This window comes from Gigantopelta aegis, chromosome 4, assembly GCF_016097555.1.
Source record: "Gigantopelta aegis isolate Gae_Host chromosome 4, Gae_host_genome, whole genome shotgun sequence".
NCBI classification, from domain to species: domain Eukaryota; kingdom Metazoa; phylum Mollusca; class Gastropoda; order Neomphalida; family Peltospiridae; genus Gigantopelta; species Gigantopelta aegis.
This window is the reverse complement of record NC_054702.1, coordinates 32476574-32504252: the sequence shown is the minus strand read 5'-3', so window position 1 is coordinate 32504252 and position 27679 is coordinate 32476574. Positions and strand designations below refer to the sequence as shown.

General features: G+C 34.9%; 1 protein-coding gene across 1 annotated transcript; it reads left to right on the top strand.

Moving 5' to 3' along the window:
- The first annotated feature begins 5860 nt into the window (after positions 1-5860).
- LOC121370398 lies at positions 5861-27318 on the top strand. The gene is made up of 9 exons (XM_041495591.1): positions 5861-6069; positions 9053-9141; positions 11386-11482; positions 11884-12457; positions 13929-14142; positions 15231-15319; positions 15740-15890; positions 16630-16726; positions 18019-27318. Exons 1-9 carry the CDS (start codon positions 5917-5919, stop codon positions 20575-20577), a joined length of 4023 nt encoding a protein of 1340 aa, XP_041351525.1. The 5' UTR covers positions 5861-5916; the 3' UTR covers positions 20578-27318.
- Positions 27319-27679: the final 361 nt, after the last annotated feature.

Here is a 27679-nt window from a genome sequence, read left to right as displayed (position 1 = left end):
ATATTTGCTGCTTTCAGTTTTGGTCAGAAAATTTGAAGACGTCTCCATCAAGTGATGACTGACCGGTAGTCCGTAACCGTGAGTATCTAGATGAGTGTGATCCCAATCTGGACGCAAGATGGCAGACATCTTTTGCATTAGTGCATTTGCATCACACGCCGACTTGGGTCTTTCGGTTCCCATACAGTATGTCTGCAGGGTTTTCAACAGTAGTTCGTCATATATTGGAGTCATGACATCAATTTTAGGCAAAGACATTGGTTTTAGTGATCTTCCAACTCTGGATCTTGGCGTTATCTCTGTCAATGATCGCGTCATATTAGAGCTTTCAGGTGTTGCTAGGTATTGTGTCTTACAAGTATTGACACCACCTATTTTTTTCAGTCGCTGTACATCACGGCTGATTTCGCTTTCTGTTTCAGTTCGTATAAGATCTATTTTGGAGCCTGTGATTTCAGGAAGACCTTCGGCGAAGTGTACTTTTTTCAGAGTGGAAACAGAGCCCTCCAGAGAGGGTGCGGGCTCGTTTGTGTTTTCTTCTTCAGGTTCTGTTATCGCCTGCTCCAAATTACTTATGACTGGCAGCTCCAATGTCTGGGGAGAAGTACCATTATCACATTTCGACTCCACCTGTTCAGGGTTTTGGTCTACTGTTTCTTGACCACCATCATTTTGCTTATATTCCAATTCATCGGTGTAGTTTAAAATGGACATGTCCGATTTTTCAGAGATAGATACAGGTGTTGTGTGGAGCCTAGAGCTATATCGTTTCAGTTCTTTTGGAGTGACAACTTTTGGTCTTATCGGTTCAAGTCTAAGTCCCATGTCGGCTCCAAGATCTCGAATGCGTTTCTTTTCCTCTGACCTCCGTCTGTTGTGGTGTACTTGTTTGGAATAGAACGTTTGCTTTGCACGTTCAGAATAAGAAAGTTGATGAATTCTTTGAGTATGGTCTTTAAGCTCATGTGCAAGAAATGGCAATTTATCTGAGGCCACAACAAAGTATATTACCGGGAGGTCTTTGACTCTGTTATATTTTCTGTCAGTTTTTATTGAAATGGTATCTAAAATCGTTTCCGATTTATTCAGACGTGCACGTGCTGTTTCAATTTTCATTCTCATTGTGTCATCAATCTTCTCTCTTTTTCTAGGTTTTCCAATTCGTTTCTTTGGAATGTTTATACGTTTAAAGAAACTTTTTGCTGCATTTGGTGAATTATTTTTTTGGCCAATTTTACCAGAATCCAAGTCGGACGTCATTTTGCATCAGACTGAAAAAAAGAAGAGTAAAAACTTTTATTAACAAAAGATTTTCAGATTTTTTTCTCTTTTTTTTTGATCTTCAGTGTTCAGTAATCTGGGTCAGCAGTAATCTTTTATGTAGTTTTCTCCTATATTCTTTATAGGCAACACAGTTTGCTGTTTATGAAAAACGTATCACACGTATGACAAAGAAATAAATTAGACATACTGAAGATATGTCAGCATTAAATAAATGGCGGAGAGGTGGAAGTGCCCTTTTGAAACTCCATTTACACGCACACACAATTTACAATCCATTTATTGGTTCTACACGTTATTCAAGTTATTGTTAATTATTTGATGAAGAAATTATTTTGAAAACTCTAATACTAAAACTGCCAAATCCTTTATTCGTTCATTTTGATCAGTAGTCATGCAACGCATGTTCAACAGACAAAGGCATCTGAAATGGGGGGGGGGGGGGGGGGGTGAGGCACTGCTCCCAACACTGAAGTTTATGCATTGCTCCTTTCACCTCCAGCTCAAGGACGAATTAATTGTACTATCTCAAAGTTGCCTAACAGCGTCTTGCCGGGGAAAGTATTTATTAATTTTATCTTTGAAATGAAACAGTCTACTACATGTATATGTTCATAAACAAAAATTACAACCGAATAATTTAATTTAATAGTAGGAAAAAAATATTGGAGAATCTTTAGAGGATAACTTATGTAATTGGACATGTCCAGTTGAGGCGAACATCCCGTAACATGTCCAGATGAGGCCAATATCCAGTAACGTACGTTATGCCATGTGGATGTTGCCTACAATTAATTTGCTGTGGAGTTTTTGTTTGTTTTGGGGGCTTTTTTTTTTGTTTTTTGGGGGAGGTGGGGGCTTTTTTACTGGACGCGATTCTGTTTATTATGTGCGGGATAGATTGATTTATAGTGATTTATCAAAAATAATGTTGAAGATATCGAAATATTGTAGTTTCAACTTTGACTTAGCAAATTTAATATATATATCTACCCCTCCCCTGTTGATTTTCCGACGATTATGACAGATATATATAGATCTTACCTATTTAGATGCTGTTGAGTCTTTGTTTAATATTCCCAAATTGAGTTCCAGATAGACTTCTGCACTTGACTAAAAGAAATCTTTCAATAATCGACCGACTAAACGTTTCCCTTTCGGTCAGTCAATAAATCCGATCGCTGGATCTCTAAGTGAAACAAAAAAATCTTTTGCGCCATTGACCTTTTTAATCTGGATTAGTCCAGTCGTGAGCCGTTTAGTTACTCGTTGCATGTTATTATACATATAGTGCGCAAATCATCGAGGGCAGTTCTTGGGGAGAGGATTTTCATTTTGCTTTGTTTTGTTTTGTTTTGTTTTGTTTTGTTGTTTTGTTTTTTGTTTTGTTTTGTTTTGTTTTGTTTTTGTTTAATTTAGTTTAGGTTAGGTTAGGTTAGTTTAGTTTAGTTTAGTTTAGTTTAGTTTAGTTTATGTTATGTTATTTTAGGTATGTATGTACATGTATGTATGTAGGCCTAATGATGTGTAAATATTTATATATTGTATGTATGTCGAGGTTGACGGTTACATACATAGATATTAACGCTCTGGCACAGGGGATAATTAAATTCTTTCTGGCCTCACAAATTGTCCCAAGCCGTTGCTGGGACTCGAACCTGTGGTGAATAGCCCGCAAATTGCAGACTAACCACGATGCGTTCTGAGCAATCCAGACATCCATGTATGTATGTATGTATGTATGTGTGAGTATGTGTAAGTATGTGTGTGTGTGTGCGCGCGCGTACGTACGTACGTACGTACGTACGTATGTGTGTGTGTGTCTGTCTCTTTAATGTATATATGTACTGCGATTTATTCGATGTACTACAATTATGGCATTGAACAATCAAAATTATTTGGCCATAGAGTACTTTTTAAATTTAGTCCTATATTTATTTAATACTGCATTATGTGTGTGTGTGTGTATATATATATATATATATATATATATATATATATATCAGGGCTTCTAGATTATGGTAGCCCCATTGCCATGGCTAATGATATTCAATGTTGGGCTAGTAAATAACTATTATTGTCATGCCCGACGGCTAGTGAATTTTTTAGGTCACATGTTGCAGTTACGTCTATTTTATAAATATGAATATCCTGCCCCCACCCCAACCCCCCAATGTTAGTGTTTTTAAGCTCTGTCTCCCTCTTTATATGACATATCTGATTATTACTATTATTTAGTAAAATTGTATTAACTTAAAGTAAAGTAGGGCTAGTGAATTTTTAACTGTGGCTAGTAAAAAAAAAAATTCACTGATCCCATGGCTAGTGGATTTTATAAAAAAACATCTAGAAGCCCTGTATATATATATATATATATATATATATATATATATACGAATTACCAACTGCCATATTTTGCATCGTCTGTCCCTTTTTAAGTGTGGGTGCAGTGCCGTTTTGTATTCTCTATTTTCGTTTGTGGATCCGCCCCTGATCATTATCCTTCAGTAATCCTCTAGCAATAGCTAGTTGCTTGCTTAAATATGCACTGTGTTAACTCGCGTACACGCAACTTTGTTTCTGGCAAATGGCCGAAGTTTTAGATCGGATTGATTTAAACTACTAGTATTAGTGTTTCCGATTTGGAAGTGTTATATTCAGTCTCTAACAACGTGCACAAATCATCGAAGTGTAATGATGACATAATATATTATGTAGTGTTATATAAGACCTGATATATTCCCAGTGCGTGCGTGCGTGTGTGCGTGCGTGCGTGTGTGTGTGTGGGGGGGGGGGGGTAGGTAATCCTAAAATAGTTGAATAACATCTTCGATAACGTCAGTACGATTACTTATCTTTATTATCCTCCCTAGAAACCACATGAATTATGGCCCAGACATTAGATTGGGATGCATTCCAAATGAAATGTTAAAATTAAAACAATAAAAGTTAACCCCTACATTGGGACGGTCTACACACACACACACACACACACACACACACACACACACACACACACACACACACACACACACACACAGCGATATATATATATATATATATATATATATATATATATATATATATATATATATATAATTGAAATCGTGAATTATTATTTGTCGATATCTACAAATTATTCGACTTCTTTAAAATCGATTTGATAGGCTGCATTATCACAGATACACAATAGCATTTCGTCCGACTGATTATGACTACATGCATCAATGTTCCCAAATAAAAAAAAATTTCCAATTTAATTAAACTTTAAAATTTCTTTCTGAATATAATTTTGATTGAAAGAATATGTTATTGCATATAATAGGCCCTCTCCTAAAAACAAACATTAAATTGTACAACAATGGTGACTGCAATTTTCAATAAGTAAATCAATCAATCAATCAAACAATCGATCCATCCTTCCATCCATCCATCCATCCATCCAGGGCTGAAAGTAGCCCAGTGGTAAAGCGTCCGCTTGATGCGCGGTCGGTCTGGGATCGATCCCTGTCGGTGAGCCCATTGGGTTATTTCTCCTAAAAACAAACATTAAATTGTACAACAATGGTGACTGCAATTTTCAATAAGTAAATCAATCAATAAATCAATCAAACAATCGATATCCATCCATCCATCCATCCATCCATCCATCCATCCAGGGCTGGACGTAGCCCAGTGGTAAAGCGTCCGCTTGATGCGCGGTCGGTCTGGGATCGATCCTGTCGGTGAGCCCATTGGGCTATTTCTCGTTCCAGTCAGTGCACCACGACTGGTATATCAAAGGCCGTGACATGTGCTATCCTGTCTGTGAGATGGTGCATATAAAAGATCCCTTGCTACTAATGGAAAAATGTAGCGGTATTCCTTTCTAAGACTATAATATATATTATGTCAAAATTACCAAATGTTTGACATCCAATAGCCGATGATTAATAAATCAATGTGCTTTAGTGGTGTCGTAAAACAAACCATCCATCCATCAATCAATCAATCAAAAGTAAAAACGATTCAATAAACTGAAAGGACAGAAGAAAGTAGAAAGAAATAGAAGTAATCGATGGTAAAAGAGGATCATTAAATAGCAAATATATCTTCTCGATACATTCAATTTTTCAGTGCTTACATAATAATCCTATACTGTAGCTCTGACTAAGTTTTATAGTTGTACTTAAATTGTGCCACTCAGAGTCAGAGTTGTAACTAACGTGAGGTGGAGGGAGGCGTCATTTTACCCCTCACCAAGCCACACGCCGCCCCCCCCCCCCCCCCCCCCCCCCACACACACACCGATGTCATTAAAAAAAAATCTACCTAAAGAAATCATCAAGACCACAGGTATTAGATATTAACCCTACTCTTATTATTTTTTTTGGTTGGGTTAGTAGGTACGGTCCAAACATAATTTTGATTATTATTATTTTCTTGGCCCCATTCCGACTCGGGACAAATTGTACTTCGGGTTGTAAAGTAGCCAATGAAATACTTTATAACTGATGATTGTTGTTAGGAATTTTTAGGGTGGTCAACTTTTCTACCAATGAGAATGCTTATGCGCGAGTTTTGAAGAACCTGTCTGCAAGATGGAAGCTTGCCATTGTTATGTACATTTTTAGCTGTATTTAGTCAATATTTACAATGATAATAATGGAGAGAACTCGCCACATAAGTGCAGTAGATAAAATAGACAATTTACGTACTTTTGTAAAGCAGGATTTGAGGGATATGGGGATCAAATTGCCAAAAACTAAAAAAGCAAAGAAGTTGAACAACTCCCGAGCATTTTCGCAGGTAAGACAGCAAGTGCTTGTCGATGACGCTAACCGACACTCATTTCAGTAATGCTTTTGGTGCACATTCGTGAGAAAAAAAAACTAATAATATATTCATGTATTTTTTTTTACTATGATTTCAATATTTCCTTCAGTGGTAGTAAACTGAGTAGGCCTACTTTTTAAAAGTTCAGATTGAAAAAATAAATAGAAGCTACTGCGCATGCTCATCCCAGTATAGTGCATTTAACTAACGTACACTATTTCCCATGTCCTTTGTAGTATGATTTCAATAATAATAATAAAAAGAATAGACCAGATAATGTATGTCAATGTAGGCCTATGTTTCTAATAATGTAGTTTGCTAAAAAAAAAAATACATGACCTACTTCCTAGGGCTCAAGATTATGAGATAAGCAGCAATTGGTGTAGATTAGTAGGACTAAATTTTCAAAGATTCAGAAAGATAGTACTGACTTTTACATAAATAATTGAAGTTGTAAATAAGAGTGATGGGAAAGGTATCTGCTGGGTCTCTCCCCCCCCCCCCCCTTCCTGAATGTAAAGAGAGATTTTTTGATAGGGCTTATATATGGAATGAATGAAGGGGTGGACCAGGCAGATATTTTGCCAAGTGATGTGTTTTTATATGTTTTTGGTATGTGTGACATTTTAATTTATTTTTAATATATAATTAGATATGGGTATGTACTATGAGCTAATATAACCCTAGCACAAGTACTTTGAGTCTGACAGTAAGAGAGTTAGACAGCAGACATTTGGATAGTTATGATGCTGCAAAATGCTTACCAACGGCAATTTTGACCTGCCAGGGATGCAGAAATGGAAAATATTTCGTCATTTTGAACAGTTTGTTTGAATGGTTTTAAATTCTGGCATTACCAATGCTCTGTCAGTCAGATTACAGTCAGTCAGAAAAAAAGTATTGCCTGTCGGACTGGTTGTTGCATTTTTAAACTTGTCTGTCAGAATTTTTACTAGCACTTACTGCACCCCTGCCTGCCTACGGCAATTTAAAACCAGTAACATGGCAGCAAATATAAAAAGCAAGAAAGAGTCCCTTCAATTGATGGCAATAATTTTTATCCATCGGCAAAAAAATGCCATCGGTCAAGTCCTTGAACGACAGCAATTCATGTCGCAACAATGGCAATTGCTCTCATTAAGTTCAAGTCCTGTAATCTGCCATACATACAACTCCTTCCAATATTTGAATTCAACATGACTAAATCATCATTTGTATTGGATTTTTAATTTTAAACTATTGTTTTCAATCTTCCATGCAAAATATTGATGACAGTGATTTTTCATTTGAACAGTTATACAAAATGTTAACTAGTGCAGAGCAAAATATCTAACTACGTTTATAAATTATATTACTGACCTCTCCCTTTGGAAATAGGAGAGCAATCCAGTGCTCTGATTGCTCTCCTAGTAATAATTCCAGGCGAGAAAATTGAAGTAAGGATAGTCATTCCTTACATTTCAAAAAGTAAATTTCATCATAGTATACATACAGTAGCAACACATATTAAAAATGAAATGAAGAAAGATAAGTGCAGAAAGACCATTTTTCATCTTTGGATGAGTATGAGGTGAGCGCAAGCAACTGCTTGTATTAAATCTGAAGAAATTAGCAGTTTTGCTGTCAGGTCAACTGTTAAGGGAACAAAACCAGACTACTAATATATACTTGACAATGTTTTCCTAGAGTGACATTACTAAGCATATCAAGGTTCCAGCTGGAAAATTTTCATTAATAGCCAAAGTTGTAGCCAAATGTTTACTTTTATAGCCACGATATAAATTTTATAGCCAAAAGAGGGGATTGAAAATTTTAATATTTATATTTGTGTAATTTATTCTCAAATTCATGTGGTGTATTTGTCCTAGTGAGCAATACATTTGTGATTCTTTTCAGGTTTTCTTGAACTGCTTTTTAAATGGCCCATTCAGATTGTTAACAAACTATAATTATGAAATAAAAACAACCCGAGGTAAAGTGTATATGCATTGTGTTGTAATCACTGGCGGTCCCGCAACGTTTAGCGTCACCACATGATAACTGTGATTAAAGATCGCATTTGAACGAGCGTTTGATTTACTAGAACAATGTTTTAAAATTAAACCTAAACAATGATACAAAATGCAAATTATCTTGGTGTGAAACTTAAATAAAAAATTGTGGACCCGCATATCTGGCGTTTTAATAGGTTATACCGAGCTTACGCAAACTGAAATAAATATAGTCATACGAATGAAGTATTCGATCGAACAGAGCCCTGTATGCAGATTTTATTCGTGAGGAATCGTTAACAATTTGATTGGTTCACGATTCACTGCATCCACATTTTATTTTATTAAGGGCAAGGGTTTCGCGCGTATATTTTCTTTGGAATAGCGGCGACATTAAATATATATATATATATATATTAGGAAAATAAGATAATCCGAATTTCAGGAAACATTGGTTGAAAAAAATAAATTGCCATTTTGTATCGCCTGATTGACCAGATTATAGCCAAATTTGTGATAATTCACCAATTGGCGACAATGGCGAACGGCATCTGGAACCCTGCATATGTATGCTGCAACTTAAAGCAATGTGTGATAATTTTTTATATAAATTTTAAAACAAATACATTTGAGGAATCCCTTTTAAATATGTACATGCATGTAAATTATGGGTTGCAGTATAAACATTTTGTCAAACTTGCGTGTGTGTTTTTCTAGTTTTATTTTTTAGTGCCATCTGAAAACTTCCTGTGTCTGTTGATTAAATATCTCACAACACTGGCTACTTTTTAAGAAATCTGTAAACATTTTCCAGATTATGTCTGATGTAATTTTTACCATTTTTTTTTTTTTTTTTTTTGAAATTGTTCATATACCAGTTATTCAAACCTGACTACAAATTATATGTATACACATGTACACTAAATGCAAATTTATTACTTGATTTTGTCTTTTTTTACCCCCAGGATGGATTACTGGCTGCTAGTGGTATTTTTGGAAACTTCCTTGCTCATGTGCCATGTGAATACATATCTGGCTGTGGATATGTGCCTAAGTAAGTATTATGATAAGGTGTAAAATTAGCTTGTACTATGTGTGCTGACAGGGCTTCTAGGTTATGGTAGCCCCACTCCCACAGTGATATTCACTATCCTGCCCCTCACCCCCAGTGTTAGTGTTTTTAAGCTATATATCGCTCTCTCCTTAGGTGACGTATCTGGTTATTACTATTATTAAGGCGTATTATAAAATATTGTTTGTTTCCGGTTACCCGACCGACCCTAAAACTTTTTTTGTATATCCAAAAATGTTTTTTTATATATAACAACGATTTCCACGAAAACATTCCAAAACTATCACAAGCACTAATTTGGTGTCATTTAGGAGATAACCCTACTGTGTTTTCCGATTTGCGGACGTATATCGGTGGTTTATTGGCGACCCGTTAGCCATGAAATGTTTTCTTCTAACAATTGATTGATGGAGTTACTTCCCTTCAAATTGAAGTTCGGTAACTTTTGTGAGATATCTGGCGAAGAGTCGGAAAATTGTTTTCACGAATATATAATAATAATAATATTAACTATATTTAATGATTTACTCCAGCGACAAACTGGCCTTGTAGAAGTTTTACATCAACATTCTTCTGAAAGAGTAGCCTGTGTGGCGACAGCGGGTTTCCTCTAAAAACAGTGTCAGAATGACCATGTGTTTGACGTCCAATAGCCAATGATATTAAAGATAAAAATCAATGTGCTCTAGTGGCGTTGTTAAATAAAACAAACTTTACTTTTCAACATTCGTTTGAGCATCCTGCGCATTTCTATTCATTGGATCAATTGATTGCTTCAAACCAAGTGTATACTTTAATACTGGATGCATACAGAATAAAACTAACATTGCAAATTATAAAATTGGTAAGTCTACCATTTCTTAGATACACTAGGAAAGATAATATTCATAATTTTTTTTTTAATTATTGTTGGACAGATAAATATAGAACCCTTCTTTTCAGTTTTCATTAAAAGAAATTGTTATAACTTATTTACTGGTTTCTATCCAATTACGGTTCAACCAAGTCTGTCCTGGACCAGTACAGAAGTTAAGAGTTAGTATGAGAGTAAACCTTCTGCCTTATTAAACAGCAAGGGTTATTTTGTATGTACTCTCCCACAGATAGGTTAGCACCATGTTGCCCTCAAAATCAAAATGCCTTGCCTTTTATAAATTTATACATTGCCCATGTAAAAAGAAGCCTTTAAACACACCTATGTGAATAGTACTACATATTTCCTTTTTTTAATTAAGTTATGAAATAAATATAGAAAATAAAATGGCCATACGGTTTTTGTCCTTTTGAAAATTGTATAATGGAAAAAAAAAGCCCTTATATTTAAAACTGCACATAAAATATGACCCCAAAACGTCACTTTACCATAGCTTACTTCATTTCTAGGGAAAACACTGATGAATGGTATTGTTGGTTTGCATAATGCATTTCTATACATCATAACATGCAGAGGTTATTTTGGATACCGGTAGTCAAGTCCTTTATTTAATATACATAAATAAAATTATTTTCCAAAATAAAATGTTTTTCCTACCTAGCAACCATATATTTTTCCAGTATGTAATAGGAAACAAATAATAATTTTAGTGAATAGTGAATTTTTAACTGTGGCTAGTGAATTTTCAAAATCACTGATCCCATGGCTAGTGGGTTTTATAAAAATTCTAGAAGCCTTGGCTGACATCCCAATTATTCTTAGCCTGATATTTGCTAAACCAAAACAATGTTCTCTTTTTCCATTAAAATTAATAGCAGTTCATGTAGCCACTTTGCTTAATACATTTGCTGTGTGTGATTTTGAGGATTAAAAAAGTTACTGCTTCTCTAAAATGTAACCATCAAATAAACCAAACATTGTTTGGTATTATGATAGTTAATACCATATTTTATAATATAAATGTAAGTACATGTATGTTGGCAGGAATTTTTTAAATTTTTTTTTTTTAATTTAAAGTAATAAAAGATTTGTTCATTACTATAAAAAGAAAAGAAACAAAAAGTAAATCAAACAATTATATTGGTGGAAATTTTAGTTTTTCTGCTTTCACAGAGTAGTTTCAGTCAGATGTGCTATGTTGAAAGACTGCAGCTAAAATTTATATAATTTGTGAAAAATAAAAAATAATGTCATTAATAATATCTCATTACCTCATCTTTGTTAATACTTTTTATTTTTGGGTGTTAACGTATATCTAGTGTAAATGTTCAAGTTTCATAATTTTATTTTAGATTTCTGGTGGATGCTGCAGATCACATTAAGAAAAATGTTGATTTGGAAGGAATTTTTAGAAAATCAGGGGTAGTTAGTCGTCAGAAGGAACTAAAGGTATGTAGAATATTACACTGTACGAGCATTACTTGCTCTAGCAGTAGTACATGGTGCTCGACCTGTCGGTCGCCACAATCACCAATTGCAAAAAAATATATATAAGTGGCGACAAAATAATCAATGTGGCGATTTGTTTTTTAATAAAATCAATAAATAAATACGAGCTCAGTTTTAGGTATCATGTAAAAAAATAATTTCAACCATTGGTTTTTTGTAAATAATTTCTGTTTGATTTGACTTAAGAAGAAAAGTAAAAGAGTTTTGCAATTTAGAAAAAAGTTGGCTCAGAAATAAATAACTTGTAGTAAATACCATAATAGGAAAATGGCATTTCCTGTGGGAACGACTATAGTTATGTGTGCATTTGTTAAGGAATATGTGCTGCTGCTATTTTCCAGCAACAAACTGAAGAGGGAAAAGAACTGGATGTTTCTAATGTGAATGATCTCACTGGACTAATTAAGCAGTTTTTTCGGGAGCTACCTGAACCGCTTTTCACCAGTCTGTACCACGATTCATTCATCAAATGCTACCAGCTTGCCAACGACATCTCTGTAACAAGTGCCATTCTGCTACTGTGCCTCCTCCTACCGGCCGAGCACCTCAGCACTCTGCAATTTATCATGCAGCTTTTTGGATTTATAGCCAAACACTGTGACCAAAATAAGATGGATGCTGCCAATCTGGCTGTAGTCATGGCACCCAACCTGATGCACGTGAACAGTAAGAGCGAGAAAATGAATTCGACTGAAGAGAAACTGCTTCAGATACAGACGTCCATTGTGGAACTGCTTGTGAAGAATGCTGACTGTATAGGAATGATCTCGGAAAGTCTGTATCAGCGTCAGGCTTTGATGACCGAATGCTTTGGAACTGACGACGAGCTAGATGCCAGTGGTGACAACACGTTGGAAGATTCGAAGGATGTGAAAAAGAAAGAAAAGAAGCGTAAAAGAAGTGGTTCTTTCCAAGGTAAATTATTTTTTTTCTGATGGTTATTTAGAGTGGGGTTCTTTTCCTATTTACCGGCCTCGGTGGCGTCGTGGTTAGGCCATCTATAGGTACTGGGTTCGGATCCCAGTCGAGGCATGGGATTTTTAATCCAGATACCGACTCCAAACCATAACTGGTTCAACAAAGGCCATGGTTTGTGCTATCCTGCCTGTGGGAAGAGCAAATAAAAGATCCCTTGCTGCTAATTGGAAAGAGTAGCCCATGACAGTGGGTTTCCTCTCAAAATCTGTGTGGTCCTTAACCATATGTCTGATGCCATATAACCGTAAATAAAATGTTTTGAGAATGTTGTAAAATAAAACATTTCTTTCTTTTCCTATTTCTAGTATTAGGCCGTGCTGACAAGTTTGTTCTTGGTTTGTAGTTTGTTTGGGGGTTTTAAATGACATAATATTTTGGCATGATATCAAGTGAACATAGACCATTTATATATGTTATAAAGCTACAACATATATATTTTAAAGTTTTAAGTATTTATCATATCAATTTCTGATTTCATTATAGGTTACATCAGAGTATGACAAATATTTTGAAAAGTCACTAGCCACAGGGCTAGTGGATTTGTGAAAAGCACTAGCCCACCAAGATAAAGCACTAGCCCAAATTCCTGATTAGTTATAACTGGATTTTTATATAATTGTTGTAACATTACATTTACGAGTATTTAACCGTAAAATAAAAATCATGTTGTAACTTTCAGTTTTTTGTCGTGTCGTACGTTTGGTCTTTTGTCAAGTGTGATCCATCGCCATTGTCCCGTTTTCGCTTTTGCCCTCCCCCCGGCGAAAAATAATTGAGCAAACTCTTGTTTGGTATCTAAACCCACTATCAAAATAATTAAATTTAAATGAGGGTACGACAGTGCGACACACGGTAATCGATGGTTCAGTGTATTTGGTAGTTGGCTATATATTTAGGGCCTTCTATTTATGTCGCCAGGAACGGTGATTCCAATTGCTCAAATACAGGGCATTATCCCGTGTCAGACCGATATTAAAAGAATATAACGGCCACATCTAATCCGTTGTTAATTGATGAACAAAAAAGGTATTATCTTGTATCGGCAGCTGTGACGTATGATCCAAACCGCTACACGTAATAGGCCAAGCCGAGTCATTAAAGTAAATTGTTTTCCTGATTGTTGATAACTACATGTCAGCGAAATGTTAAATTATAAAACATAGTTTGAGCATTATTTTAGTATTTACTTTATGGTGCATTTGTATTTTGTATGAATCATGTGTATACTCGGGTCTCCAGATTTCATGAATACTATAGATTCTAGCATATCAAAATCACGAAACTGAGTTGTCACATAATCTACTGTTGCCATGTTTACATAAAAACAGGTTCCAATGATAGAAGGGGAAATAAGTGTTTCTCATAAAATTTATAATCTGGAAGCATATCATGTTTACTGTTCTTATAGGTCTTGTTAGCACAATTGCTAATGGTTTGGCTAAGTTGCGTCGCAGCACTGATGGGAAGAATGTGAGTACCACACAGCCAGGCACAGCTCACAACAACGAAAGCACTCAGTCACTGCCCAGTCGTCTTGAACACGCCTCTCATCACATGGTCACCCCTGTTGTCATCAGAAAGAGGAAGGTTTCTGGGGATGTACCATTTTCAGCTTCGAAAAAGTAAGTTGCCTTGTGTTTAAAGCTACCGATCATGTGTATCAGCCTTCACTTGAATATAATGAACTTACGGCATTTGAAAAACACTTGCCTGTTCAAAAATAATAATTATCCTTGACAATGTAATGATAATCATGTGCAATGGAAGCTATAAATAAACCATAAAAAGTTTATTTATTACAAGATAATGTGACAGAACTATTGTCTTTTGATACTGGAAAGTGGCAAGGATCAGTTGTTTCTTCTAGTTATTAATCTACTAGACCAGTTGACATTTGGTTTGGAGTGATGGGCATCTTATTTCAACATGGTAAATGTTTGAGAAAGTCACTAGCAATCACTGAAGATTTTGCCAGTGTCATGTAAATTATAGTAATACAGTGGATAATTTCCACTAGCCCAGACCACAAATTCACTAACCGGGACCGAGGGCTTTTCAGTTTGTGCTTAGCAATGCACATTTGCCAAGTTCAGTAGACTGTATATTTTGTTAATGGGTCTTTATATTTTAAGGATTATACTCTTTTTTTGAAGTGTTTATCAAATAAGATAAGTTTGATTCCTTTTTTTGTATTCTCACTTTTTCACAGATGAAAGGTGTGATATAGGTGTAAGTTATAATGCATTTAGTTACGTTTTTATGCTTCGATCCACTTGGCACAAACTACATGTATAAATCAACATGTATGTTCGTCTCAATTCATGTTTACGTCAAACCTCCACCACCTGTTCAATCTAGATAACTCGTACATCCAACACTAAAATTGACATTGATGAAATCAAGGTTTTCCCCATTCTATCAATAGCTATAATGTTTTTTGTCTATGAAAAGATGCATACTGGTATAAAAATAAAAAAAATCCATTACTGCTTATTCATCAGGCTTAATCCTCCAATCTATCAAACCAATATTGCAATAACCAAATTTCAGATGTAAATAGCCATAGTCTGAAATCTGCTGAGGTATCGCACAAATATTCCTTTAAACACTAAAATAATTTGCAGCTATTTTTATAATTGGGCAGTCACATGTCTTTTTCCTGGCTATAATTTGTAAATCACTACATCATCTTCTTCTTTTTTTTCTTCAGAAAAGCCATTTTGCAGCATCTACCACAACAGGCCACTCTAGCCAGCACTCCATTCACTCCAGGAATAGGCAGGAGAAAGAAAGAGAATGGTGGGTACTTAAAGATCATCTTGTTTGTGCATGCAGTATTTCATGAAATTTGGCACCATTAGTTGACACACTTATTTCAGCAGTTTGATGTCTTTTCATAATGCCTGGAGTTTCTGTCAAATATTAGTCACTCAGGGATTGTCCAGGTCCTATGTCTGGTGAGATTGGGAAAATTAACACAGTTTAATCATATCTGGAATGGATTTTTTTAGCTCCTCAAATGATGCAATGCATTATAATTACAAAAACATGTACCCATCAAATTGGTAATTTTTGGTGCCACTTGATTTTGGGAAGGGACCTATATATAAAGTACTGCAAAATAACTGGATAAATCATGTCACTAAAATATTGACCAGTCTTTTACACACTATTTGGTTACTATTGAGTTCAATCACAATATGTTTTAATATTTTCCAGATGCCAGAAAAATGGGAGTATTGAACACACCTAGCATTACTTTCGGTGAAACATCTCAACTGCCTTTCACAGCTACTCCATGTCCAGATATCAAGACATCACGTAAAAAGCTGAATCTTTTTAGCCCTCTCAGCAGTAAGAAACTTAAAAGGTAATGTTAAATCTTCACACCTGTAGAAACACATAATTTAAGACTTATATAACCATTTCCTATTTGCAGAGTACTATAACAGTGTCCAAAATAAGCACTTGTCCGTTTGTCAGACTAGTGAAAATGTACTTGGATAAACAATTTTTACTCAGTGGTTGTCCTATGGACAAGTAAACATTTTTAATGCATTTTCATTTTGAGCAGTAAAAAACATTGTCCTTGCATTTCAATGAAACAAACCATTTATTTGGACAAGTGAAAATATTGACAGACAGGTAGATTTCTAGATGTACTTGTCGGTGGATTTCTGCTTATTTCTATCACTGTATAAAATAGATGACATCTATTAGGTGAACTTGTTTATATGGTGATGTCGTTAAACGTTCATATTCCCTGCTTACGGAAATTCAGATTATTGAATGTCATTTTTCAATTTACTTATTATTTATTTTACATCAATCAGACACACTAAAGACATGGATCCTATCAGGGTTGTCAAGAGCCACCTCGTTATTAAAATTTAGGATATTTATGCCCCCAGCGCACATGCCTGAACAGCCTTGGGTGGCTCAACCAAAACAGAACCATTTCTAGTAAGTGATGATCCTGAAATAACAACCTCAGGATGATGGTCTGGCTTATCGAGAGATAGAACAGTTACTCTTCCATAAAGATTGTGATAACTGTCAGCTGTAAAATTTGTCTGTTATTTATTTTAAAATGACTTGTTTTGTTATAGGACTCCCTCTGGTGCTAACCTTTCAACACAATCTGCAAAGAAACAGCTAAAAGCCAAGAATATTTTCCGTAGAATGAGTGGAGGAAAGGCAGATAAGGTGACTATTTTATGTTCTTTACATGCATTTTGCATATTATAAAACATTTCATAAAGTACTAGTGTGTATTCATATTGTCTGCTATTAAGAATATAAAATGTTTAATGACACCACTAAAGCATGTTGAGTAAGTAATCATCAGCAATTTGTTGTCAAATGTTTGTTATTTCTGATATGGCATCTTCAGAGAAAACCTACACTTTTCCATTAGTAACAAGGGATCCTTTATATGTACTTTTCTACAGACGACCGCACATACCATGACCTTTGCTATACCAGTCATGGGGCACAGGTTTGGATCAAATGGTGGTCAAAATATAACTACTTGTTACACAGCTTTTCACTACGTATAAACTAATGTCGACAACAGTCACTTTTTGGACCCTTGTTTTGGCTTTGTACACAATAAATAAAACACATCCAATGGTAATTTTTTGATACACGGTACTTTTCTTTTTTCTTTCATCTTTTAAAACTTAAAGTTGATCTTTTGTCCAGAATTATGGGGGGAAAAAATACTGACCTGTAAACAACGTTGTCTGCTTGTTATAAAAATTTGACATGGGCAAGGTTAGTAGACCAGTTTTTATTTTAATGTGGCAAAGCATTGTAATAATACAGCTAATTTTAAATTTGAATAACATCAGTATTCCAATGAAGTCACTTTACATCTCCTTACAATAACCATAAACTGGATACATGACGTTTCTGTTTTAAGAATGCTGGAAAAATTCCAATGCAAAATTGCTGTTGAAAATGTTTTGTTTGAACATTACTGATGTACCTCAATGTGTTTGAAGAAAATATTGTTATTAAAAAATTCTTCCTTTTACGAAATATGTATTTCAAGTGAAATTACGGTAAGATGTGCTATATTTATTGTGTACGAAGCCAAAACAAGGGTGCAAAAAGTGACTTGTCGACCGTGGGCAGTTGTAAATAGGAAATATCTTAATTTAAAAAAAAAAACATTTCAACAGCTGCAAAACTTCAATTATGAACAAAACTAACATTATGTAATTTTTGTCTTATGCATTCATGTACATCTTTGTGACAGCTCTTACATGTGTGAATTAATTTATCAAAATATGGGGGTTTTCCAATTGTTTTATTTATATTTTAAAAATTGTCCTGGGATTTAAAAATGTGTTTATTGTTGTAGTATATCTGTGTTTTTTGTGTTAAGTCTGTCAAGCTTTGATTTTCAGAAATTATAACATTTTGATCAAATTATTCAGCTTAATTAGGATTAAACTTGAAATTATATCCTGCCTTCAAAAATATATTTTTAGGTTGAAGAGACATCTCAAATCGGAGAAAGGCTGGCCAGTCCAAAGGGTGTGTCTGAAGATGATTACGGCTTCATTGACCACAATGGTGTGCTTGTTCTTAGTCCAAAACGAGAGTCACCAATTGCTGCTATTACTCTGAATTCCCCATCGCTATTGGCAGCAGATTCATCTGTAATCTCCCGATTTGATGATACACAAATGCTGAATGAAGGATTCATAGTTGATGCTAATACACTGGACACAGATCAGACAGCAAATTCCTGTTATCCATTAACACGATCCTACAGCCTGTACGCCAACACTCGTTCATCTCGCGCAGATATCCCACGCGGTCGCAAACCTCATAAACGATCGCTGTCAGCCGATGGATCTTCCTCGAGTGAAAATATGCAGATTCTAAGACGAGGTCAGCCCAACACCATCAAAAATGGATTGCTGAAAGGAGAACAGCAACAGCTTAAAAAACTGCGTAAAAGTTTTGAAAGACCTGAAATTAGTGCACCTATCCCCATCATTGTGCCCCCTGTGTCTGAAGAAGCGGGAAATTTGAAAGTGTTTGAGTCTAAGGAAGCGATGCTAAAGGCTGCTTCAAACAGGACGCTGAATGGCAGTCTTACAAATGTTATTCTTCCACCACCAAATCAGTTTGCGGATGAAGCCCAGGCCATGGAGTATGATTCTGATGAATCAGAGGCGGGTTTTTCAACAATTTCAGGAGGTACTGTCATACATGTTCCAATTTTGTCCTCATCAAGCTTGAAGTCGAATGCATCATCAAAGAGCTCAGGAAGCTCCGTTTCAAATATGATTTCAGCTTCACAACAAAATCTGCCATCTGCACTACATTCTAGCAACAGTACTGATAGTTTGCTCAGTTCCTCGTCCATAGATTCTGTTGAAAGCAATCGTTCTAACTTACAGAGGTGCTTGTCCAGTGACAGTGGCCAAGGGTCTCTTCTAGATTACACTGCTGGAGTAGTGCAGGCAGATTCAGACCAGAAAGAATCCCTTGATGTGGCATTCATAGAGACCGACAGCATTATTGTGGACAGAAGTATTCAAAGAGGTCCGAATATTTCTCTTTCAAGTGGCCAGATAGCCAGCCACAATCCTAACCGCTCTCTTCAGAACACTGTGAAAAAATCAAATTCAGCCAACCAGCTGGCACCAGCACCTTCCTATAATGTAGCTCGCTCTCAGAGTATGTATATGCAAACATCACGTCGGCACAATATCAAACCTAACATTTTGATTTCGGCAGATACCCATAAAATACTGGCCAGAGCTGGTTATTTGGCCAACACGCCTGATGCAGATAGTGCTCAGGACTATAAATTGCCTGTTAAAACACCTCCAAAGTCAAGCATTGCTGACTACTCGAAAAACTGTAGTCAATTATCAGAAGTCTCCGTCATGTCAACAAGTATTTCCAGTTGTGCAGCAAATAGAACCTGCCATCTGGATAAGGAACCAGAGACAAATAATACAAAGAAAGATTTATTGCACAACACTTTACAGCAAGCTGGAACTGATCAGAATTGCCGCGTTGTCATCAAGAGGGCACAAATGTTGATTCCCAAGCATGACAGCATTGCCAACATCCAAGTGAACCAGGCCGGCAAAGTGGCAGGCAATGTCCGACAGTTCATGGACTCCACTTCTGTTGATGTTGCTGAAAGGCATCGGTCTCCATTTCGTTTTCCCAACTCTACTTCCCGCCGCGGTGTGTCTCCCATCAGAATACCAACCATCTTTGCAAGGAATGATAAGCATGCAGCCCAGCTACGGGAACTGGCATTGCTAGCAAAGGAGAAAAGTGAGGCTTTGAAAAGATTGCAGAGTTTATCCAGAGATCCCACCTCAGCTTCCAAGCCTGTTGATACACAGCAGATCAGTGTAAACTGTACAGCTGAGGATCCGCAAATGGCTTCTTCGACGTGTTCAGAAGGAGCACCAAGTTTGTTGGAGGAATGTGTTGGCAGTAGTTCATCCATTTCATCTTTGACCGCCAATTTGTCTTCTGTTAAGGAGAAGCCTGGTTCGGGTCAAAAGGTGGAGAGTGTTTTTAAACAACCTGGCATCGACGTGTGTGTCTCTATTGAAAAGAGAGCTGCAGCAAATGATAATAAAAACCAGGCCTCTGTGATTATGAGCAGCATAAATGATAGCAAGAATGTAACATTTGGTGGTGTTAATGTGGATCTGAGTTCTTCATTAATAGCCACAATACACGATGTCTGCACACCAAAAGGTAAAAAATTGGTGAGATCTCCACTGGCTGACCGTGGAAACTGTGACGGAGATACTGCCACACCAATCACAGACACAATACAATTAAGAATGGCAAATGGAATGACTCCTCGTCAGATCATGAAGTTTTGTCAGCTGACCCCTAGAGACAAACACCGTTCCCCAGGCAAACCCGTGAAGAGACTTGGATCGCCAGGGTCACCTTGTCGCGGCAGTTTAAAACGAAAGTCACACTCGCCACACAAAGGAACATCTTCTGTCCTGTGTTCTGTGCCATCACACTTACAAACATCCATTGAAGAAATGTGAGCTCAACAACATTTTTAAAATGCCATTGTGGTGATTTAGTGCTAGCTGTTGTCATGACAACAGTTTTCGGTTTTGTTTACTGTTAATCTTATGTGCGTCATAATGTTCTTTGCTTGATCAAATCCTGTTCATTAATTTTTTTTTTATATATATATATATATATATTATCTTTTGAGTGCAATGAAATTCACATCTTAATCTGTTGATGTAGGAAATTATGATTGCATTACAATTTTTACTTGATAATGAATATATATATTTGAATAATTTTGCACTTATCATCATGTAAGATGTTGATTATTTTAAAGGAGCAGGATGTTTTTATTTTGATTAGTGTAATTTTTACAGTAAAAATGCTTTATCATTTCCACTTTTTTCTCTCTTTTTTTGTATTATTCCAAACATTCAGAAATATCAAATGTATGAACATTTTCTTGACTGAATTGACAGACTGAATCTATTAAAATGTTTCCAAACTCAAAAGATGAACATGATGAATTCTGACACTTTATATTTATTGGCACCTTTTGTGTTTGTTTTTGTTTTACAAAATATTTTAATTTTGGCTACCAACAGCGAAATATGTCATTCTTGTGGTTTATCATTTTCAGTCAGTACAAAATGTATATACATATACACACACATTGATTCTACTTCTTTATATCTTTAACATAATAACAATCAAATGGCTTTATTTATACCATTTGATCAAACAATAATTACCAGGAATAGACACATTAAAAGCTATATTAATGCATTGTATTTTGCTACATTAAAGTGACATTTGTTTACCTTTCTTGGCAGTGCTAACGATTTGCAAGCTGATAAGTGCCACACATACCAACAAAAGTAACATAGCACTAATGACTAATTAGTTTTGAGATATATAATAAAAAATTATTAAACTGTTATTTACATTGTGAATTTGTACACTTGTATAATAACCTTATAACATAACAAAACTGGCTGACTGAAGTTTTGCTTCTCTTTTTTTTCATCCCCAGCAACTGAAATTTATGTTTAAGACAAATTACTAAACAAAAAATCAACTGCTGATTGATTTGATGAATTAGCCTGTTGCAAGTTAACATGTTATTGTAAAAAGAACACATCTATTTCACATGTGTGAGATCAATTTAAGGACATTTGATGACACAAATGCCAGTCCCACACCGACCAGTGAAATGAACAGAACTACCAAAATCGATTGATCAGTTAACATGCACGCATAAATACACTATAAATAAAAGAAAAAATAGTAATCAATTAAAATTTGGTTTAAACAACTTTTGTGGCTGTTTAAGAAATGAAATACTAAGTACTCTTGAATCAGTGAGATTTTTTCTTTTTCTTGTTTATTATGTAGTATTATCTATACAAATCCAATTTCAATCTGAAATTAATCTTTGTAATAAATATTTTCAATATATCCCTAATTAACTTTATTCTGCAATTTATGTATTATGGTAAAATATGACAACTAGATACATTTTGATATTTTTTTTATCACTGACCAAAAATATAGCTTTTTGGGATAAAACTACTGATACCCTAATTATGATCAACTTCCAATAGTCAATTTTCCATTTTATGTGGAGCAATATACCTTCTGCTCCAGGTTTTGGTGCCTACATATGACATCTTCTAAGATACCTTAGGGCATGCTCACTGTTTATAGATTTCAAACAATGCCATATCATTCTGGTACAGAAGTTGTGCCGTCAGTGTTATGATGTCCAGGGACTCCTGAGGGTATTCAAAACATTTTATAGTAGACTAAATATGATGCATCACTGACCAAAATGATGGCTGATGCTATTCCATATTTTTAACTTGTGCAAACCTTTTCATCTCTTTGGTGGAAATGTTTGCACATTTGTTATTTTTCATCGTTTTAGATGAATTGACATCTGTGGTGGCAGTGCTCGTGGTGGGGCAGGACATGCACACCTTTCGCGAACACCTGATATCATCACTGTTATGACAGTGATTCATGAGTGCATGTCATCACAGCTGTACTTATTCTAATCAGTTCTGTCCGGTGCTAGTTTTGATTTAGTAAACTAGTCTGGGAGTGGCAGTCCTCTTTGTTGTGGTGATAAAAGGATGAAATCACTAGTAAAGGATCTCCTCGGGAGTGGCTGTCCTGTACACGAGGCACTAGATAGAAATTCATGGAATCAACCACTCTTGCTAAATTACTATTCAACACTGCTTTGTGCAGAGATACAGCCCTGATCATGTATTATGGTTTTGTCGTCCAGATATGATCAGCTAAGAAATGTTGATGTTTGAGCATATAATAATAATAATAATAAATTTAAATGAGGCATGTTTTTGTTATGTAAATGTTTTTGTTATGGGGTACAGATATTCTAGGCGACAAGGCAATATATATATACATGTGTAGACCTACTATTCTGTAAAATGGTAAAGTTGTCAAATAAATGGTTCATTTCATTTATTTTTGGATAATGTAGGATAAATAAAATGGAGTTTATTGTCTTATAATATTTGCTTTATCCTGCACAGGTTAAATGGTGAATGCCATTAGGCAGAGCCTTGCAGCATTCATAATTTTTACTGTAGCAGGATAAAGACGGTAACCAGTTATTCTCTATTTATAATGTTGTTTATTATTTTAGTTAAATTTTTAATTTTGTCCTATCTAGAATGTTTGATAGCTCCAGTGATCAACCAGCAGTTGATATATTAACACACCAGTCTTTCACTGATGTAAAGCTAATACTTTCAAGTCATTCGCCTGTATTCAGACATTTATGAACTTTTTAAACAAATTTATGTAGCGAAATATGTATTTTGACGTGTGTTACTGTACATACAAAGCTGTTTTATTGAATATTTATATGTGTCAGTACTGTTGCTCATGTAATATTAACAGCTCACATAATCATTGTGTATTGCTCAATTTTGATACATTTCATTGTCACTTTTTTTACACATTAACAAAATGTACATCATGTAAAAAGTGCATAAGATGATAATTCAAATCTGGCTCATGAAAATTTATTACCCCAAAAATATGTTTTGCTCTTATAATCTCCCTTCCCTCTCATCCCCACTCCCGTTAGGCAAATACTTATTCACAATTCATAATGGTATCTCTCTGTTTTTGCAAATATTAAGGAACAGTATGTATATTGTATTTATAGCATATTAAGCAAGCTTCCATTTCATTTCGTATCATGTTTATGTCCCAAGTGAAATAATGTTCAGTTGTCACAAGCTTTAGCGACTGACAATGCAAATTATTTCTTGAGGGACATAGGCATACAAAATCCTATTATTACCCATAATTGATCTTAATTTATGTCAGTAAACTTGTTTGGTTGACTTTCCTGTAAGTTTGTAGTTTGCCAATCGATGACGTCATGAAGTGTTACATCCCACTTGGTGTTTTAGTGGGACGTGCCACTCTGATATGTACCAAGACATTTTTAACCATTATTGGTAATAAATCATGTGATGTATTGCATTTCATAGTGTTTGACATTTTGATTCTTGAGCATAGTAAAACTACTAGAGAGTTAAACTGTAACTGTTGCTGCTTTTGCAAAAAAAAAAATTCTTTTCCACCATAGGTATTGGTTGTTATACTTAAATACTAATAGCAATCAATGTATATACATGTACATACCTGGAGATTTACACATTAGCAAAAACTTACATTTTCTAACATCAACATTATCATTTAAGCCTTCTCAAACATTTAAAAAAATTTTTTTAAATCACATTGCTACGGCTAGGCTGTAAATGAATATAACGGACTTAATTATCTATTACAATTAAGAGTGTCAAGAAAACTATTTTATTTGTAAAGAATTTTAACCTAGTTACTTTGATAACTTTATTTCATAGAAATATTAAGATTTTCTTGAATGCTAACTGGTAAAACTAAAGTAATTTGTGGCTTTCTTATATACTAGTACACATCAAGTTGGATGACCGCTAATATACACCCCAAAAGCTGGATGGCTGTTTAAAAAAACACAAACATTGCAATCTAATTGAATACTGTTTAAGATATTAATATCAACTTTTACAATGGAAAACAATCCACAGGCCTGGATTTGCCTGTCTTGCATATGTAAATTGTAGAATAATATATTTTTAGCATCATTGAATTTTAGTTTATATAATCTTGGGATACTGCATATTTATTATTTACTGATAATTGGTATACGTTAGCTAAGCTGTATATATTATGCAATTATTAATCTTGTATAAAACAATTGGTTTGCAGTGTATGCGTCTGTATAATCAGTAAAACAGTATTACAATAGTTTGGCAAAAACATGTATGTAATAATGCTGGTATAAAGTGTTCCTACTATCATTAACTATTAGGTATATTCTTATTAGCACATTTGGTTGAGCAATGGACACATACACAAATACTGTGTTCACACTAGCATTTTTTAGACTGGGCTAAAATTGATTTGGACTTGGAAAGAGCTAAATTTGGATTGAGTCAATTCCATGTATACATATTTTTTCTTATGGTACCTTAATTGTGTGCTGGCAAACAAAATGTGTTACCATTAGACACCACTTGAGTGCATTTTTTTTATTACTTCTGACTAGGAAGTTGTACACAACTATTATTTTAAGTTTGATTATTCTATCATGACAGTGATTATTATCTTGAAGGGTTAGAATTTGATCATGGTTTCCCCCTTACTTGCTGTTGTGCCCTGACAATAAGACATTGTTGACAGAAAGACACATGCATCTCATGTTTTATATACATGTATATTAATTGCGAAAAATAAAAAAAAAAATTGTGAAAGCATTGACGGTTTGGTGAAACAGTTTGAGATAGTTTTTAATCTCGATTTTCAGTAACCAAACCCCTTTCACCCAGATTTACCTTGGTAATCTTCTAATTTGCCTTGGTACCATAATTCTATAATGTTGTCATCTTCTGCCTGCTTGTGTGTATTTCTCCACTTCAGCTTGGTTGCAATTAGTGCAACAGGTCTTATGAAGCATAATTGTTGCAGTTCCATGGCTATTTTTAAATACCAAACTCAGTTTTTGTTTTGTTTTTTAAAGTCTGTTAACTAGGCCTGTATAAAATCTGTTTTCCAAATGTTAAGAAGAGCATGGCTCTCCTCATTCGACTAGTCTGTGCCTCATTATTGTAATGTTGTTTTTAGAAGAAGAAAAAAAACTGATGCCAAATGCTAACAAAAGTCTGGTGATGTCGCCTATCACCATCTTGCATGATTACAATTCAACTTGGGCCTGGAACCAAGGAATGCTGGAACTGTGACATTTGGCCCGGATTAAATAGTAGCAGAGCCAGGGTCAGTGTTTTTGATTGGACCAAAATGATTTGGGCTAAAGATGCTAGAGTGAACATGGCTAAAGGGTTCTTGGTTTAAATCCCCTCAGTGGAGGTTGTATATGTGTATATTCATTATAGCATATTATTTTATCCTGTAATCATGATGTATAATTATATTGGCAAAGTATGGTTTTTACAATATAACCCATCATGGTCAGTATTAGCTTAAAGTTACTCTTTAAGGAGTTAAATTTTAGGCCCACTTTCCATTAACACAATAATCATTAGTTGATACAATGCATTTACAGAGTATATTTTCCATACATGCAATTTTTTTATGTGTGCATTCAGTGCACTGAAAAAAAGAAAATAAAGATTGAAGAACCATTTTTCTAATGAAGTGACGTCATAACGTGAAGCATTTACTTTTGGCTTGCAGTACATTCTGACAACATTAAATTTTGTAATGTAATCCATTTGATTATGGAAAAGCATATTTCCACTCACAGAAACATGCGCAGGATCACATTAATGGAAAATGGGCCTAATGGTACATGCTGCTTACAATGTATTATTTGCATAATAAAATAATTTAAGACACTTAAACTAATTCTTGGTTACACAGAATCACTAGGCAAAGGATGTTTGTACCTTGTACTCTGCATTGGCAGTGCACTTTGTTGTTGAAAAGAAAGCAATATTTAACCAACCTCAGTACATTTAAACTGGCTATTTGGGGTCTCTCATTGATTTTGACATTTGGTCAGGATTGACAGAACAGACCTGCTTTCACCACACAGGCTACTTTTACAAACAACCAGCAAGTGGTCTTATTTGTTTTTGCTATCATAAATCATACCTTGTTGCCATTGTGAGAGATGATTTCTAGAAAGTACTGCAAAATCTATACTAAGGTAAAATAAAAACTGGTGTAAGCAGTTTTTTGGGAAGTCACTACTCTGTTTTAGTGGTATGCTATTAGTAAAAGGCTTCATTTGCATATGACCTATGTGGTGCACAGCATGTACATAAGAGGTAAATAAAACTTGAATATCTATTAGCAATCTATAGTCTGTCCCATCATTCTACAAAAAAAAAAATTGTAAGTAACTTCAGTTTGGTTTGACATAAGAAAAACTTTAAAAGTGTTTTGGAAATAAATACTCTTTTTGTGTACAGTTTACAAATCAGTCCATTCAAAAATAAATAACCTGTAGTAAATTCCATACTATGAAAATAAGGGTTCCCTGTGGGACGGACTATAAATCTATTTTCACGTTTATGGTTTGAAACGTAATTGAAATTCAAATCTTAATAAGACAAATCGGAGCCTAGAGTGATGTTGATTTAAAAATTACTAATAAAATGCCTGCTTTTCCATATTAATAATTTGTTGTTAAACAAGTGATCAACAATAAATACTAACTTGTTGACCTGTTTTGTTTTCTGTTTAGAATATCTATTTTCATACATCCAAAGTGTTTCTTGTCATCCTGGTGTTTTTAAAACCATAAAATATATTTTTCTTAATTCTAAAAACACACTCATCTCTGAAAAGTAACGGTTGTCAAGTAAAGCTGTTGTCCATTTTCAGACTATTTCCAAGGTTTAAACAGTTTAACATGCGAGTTACATTCGAGACTACTGTTCTAGACATGTTCTGTCTTCCGAAAATGGAATGCATTTGAATATAATGGCTCGACGATCTTCTTGGGTGGAAACTTGATTAATAGCTTTATTTGTTCAGCGACATAATATATACTAGTCACAAGAAATTATGGTCCACATGGGC